Raw genomic sequence first — 2,487 nt, forward strand, 5'->3', positions numbered from 1 at the left:
TGGGCTTAACTTGGTTCAAAAAGTTGCCAGAAGGCTATATTACTTCCTGGGTGCAACTTGCGAAGGCGTTTATTACAAGGTTTAAGACAAACACCAAGACACCAGTTGAGATAGATCAATTGATCGCCATAGACATAGGCGAGAAAGAAACATTGAAGGCTTACAACAACAAATATTGGGAAACCTTCAACCAGATAGGCAATTGCCCTACCAACCTACATATCGCGCAGTACAAGCGAGGTTTTCTAGTAGGCCATAAGTTAAGGGATTCAATGACAATGATGTTGCCCCTCACTATGGAAGCCCTGATAGAGAGAGTACACTAGCACATCAGGATAGATGAAGATGGCGCTCGTGCCAAAGTAAAGTCCAACACAACAGTGATGTCGAACAAGAAACCTACGGGAAAGATTAATACGATCGAGAAGAAGGGCTAGCCTAACAATAACAATTGTGGCGCGCCACCCAATGATGAAAATGCCAAGGCAATGAGGTTGAGGGTCCGCACTGCCATTACGACTATTTTCAACAAGCCCATCTACAGAATTCTTAGTGAAATATGCGCTGAACGTTTCGTTCGGCAGCCCGCCAAATTGGGAGAAGCACAAAAAAGCTACGACGAGAGGTATAGGTGCACCTTCCATGATGAAGTAGGGCACCGAACTGAAAATTGTATTCCTTTAAGGCAACATTTGGAAGAATTGGTGGCAGCTGGCCACTTAGATCGATACATTAAGGGGGGAGCTCGGCCTGCCCCTCAAGATCGCAATGCGGTTGACGGGATGCTGGCAGATGGTTCGCCTCAAGGCGTGATCAATGTGATTCATGGGATCATAGAACCTGAGCGAATCTGCAAGCTCAAAGGGATGATCAAAAAAGCGAAACATATGAGGGAAGTGTTGAGTGTTCAACCAACCACAAAGATAGGGAAGATGAAAGTAATGAATGCCATCACTTTCTCTAACAGGAACTTAGCAAGGTTGCAGAACCTTCACAATGACGCACTAGTTGTAACTCTACGCATCAAAAACTTTGATATCAAGCAGATCTTAAAAGACCAGGGAAGCTCGTGTGAGATAATATACTATGAGACCTTCAAACAATTGAAATTAGAATGAAAAGACTTGGCATTAGGGACATCCCCGTTGGTTGACTTTAATTCGATGCTAGAATGGCCAGTTGGCAAGATAAGTTTGCCAGTTAAAACTGGATTGATGACAAAACAAGTGGCGTTTTGGGTGTTGAAAATTCCCTCCACTTACAACATCATTTTGGGAAGAGCATGGTTGCACGCCATGCGAGCTGTAGCTTCAATTTACCATCAAGTGATGCGATTCCCAAAGAAAGTCAGAGTAATTGAAGAGGACTTAGGAGACCAAATGATGTCCAAGCAATGCTTTGTGACTGTGAACCGCAGCCGAGCTACCAAAGGATTTGTGAAGATGGTAAAAGAACCAGAGAGCAACGAGATGTTCGCAGATGTCGGTAAGGCAGCCGAATAGAAAGAGGTGGAAGATCTGGTGGAAGTAAGAATCGACGAGAATGACCCAAAGAAGTCCCTCTTGATTGGCTCATCTTTGTCCAGCACTAAGAGAACAAAGATCATGAAATTTTTTATCTCCAATATCAAAGTGTTTGCTTGGACACCATACGATATGCCTAGAATTGACCCAAACTTCATTTACCATCAACTTAACGTCAACCTTACTGCTAGACCAATCATACAGCAAACATGCAGGTCTTCTCTTTATCATACCGAGAAACCTGTTGGATGTGGGGCCGATCAGAGAGGTTTACTATCCCAAGTGGATCTCCAACATCGTGGTAGTACCCAAAAAGATCGGTAAATGGCGCGTTTATGTGGACTATAAGACGGTCAACAAAGCGTGCCCAAAAGATATTTTTCCTCTACTAAGGATAGACCAACTAGTGGACCTAACTACAGGCCACAACTAACTTAGCTTTCTTGATGCATATCGTGGATCCATCAGATTGCTATGTATGAACCGGATTAGGAGGTCACGTCCATCACAATTTCAAGGGGGTTGTATTACTACAAGGTCATGCCCTTTGTGTAACGCCCTGAAATAAATAACAATAGCCCATATAATACGTTAGTTAAATAACAACACATGATGAAATAATTATCTTCCATTAATCCCAATTACTTGTAGAGAAGGATAACATATGCAGGTACACATTCACAAGTCTAACCCTAAATCTATAGCATATGTTACATGATAAAGAAATAGAATGAAAGTTGAACAAATAAGAAATGCCTTAATGGATTTATAACAAAATCTATAGCATATGTTCAAGACAGTGCTTGGTTATAACAAAATGGATTTAAATCCAATACAGTTAAAGCCCTAGGCTAGCACAAAATAAGAACAACAAAACAACCAAAATAAAGCTCTTGCTTCCAAGTTCTCCCAAGCTATTGCCTTGGCAGAGGCATATCATCAGCACCTGAAAATGGTTTTCCCA

The 2,487-nt window shown here is 41.9% G+C and overlaps 1 protein-coding gene across 1 annotated transcript; it reads left to right on the forward strand.

Moving 5' to 3' along the window:
- The first annotated feature begins 488 nt into the window (after positions 1-488).
- LOC145802474 (uncharacterized) lies at positions 489-1,118 on the forward strand. The gene has a single exon (XM_082895193.1). The coding sequence runs from the start codon at positions 489-491 to the stop codon at positions 1,116-1,118; it is 630 nt and encodes a 209-aa protein (XP_082751319.1).
- The last annotated feature ends 1,369 nt before the right edge of the window (positions 1,119-2,487 follow it).

Source organism: Camellia sinensis, chromosome 11 (assembly GCF_055761805.1).
Source record: "Camellia sinensis isolate YWXY chromosome 11, ASM5576180v1, whole genome shotgun sequence".
NCBI lineage: Eukaryota > Viridiplantae > Streptophyta > Magnoliopsida > Ericales > Theaceae > Camellia > Camellia sinensis.

Excerpts from the sequence above, each read along its gene's own strand:
- LOC145802474 (XM_082895193.1), top strand. The coding sequence starts at position 489 with ATGAGGTTGAGGGTCCGCACTGCCATTACGACTATTTTCAACAAGCCC.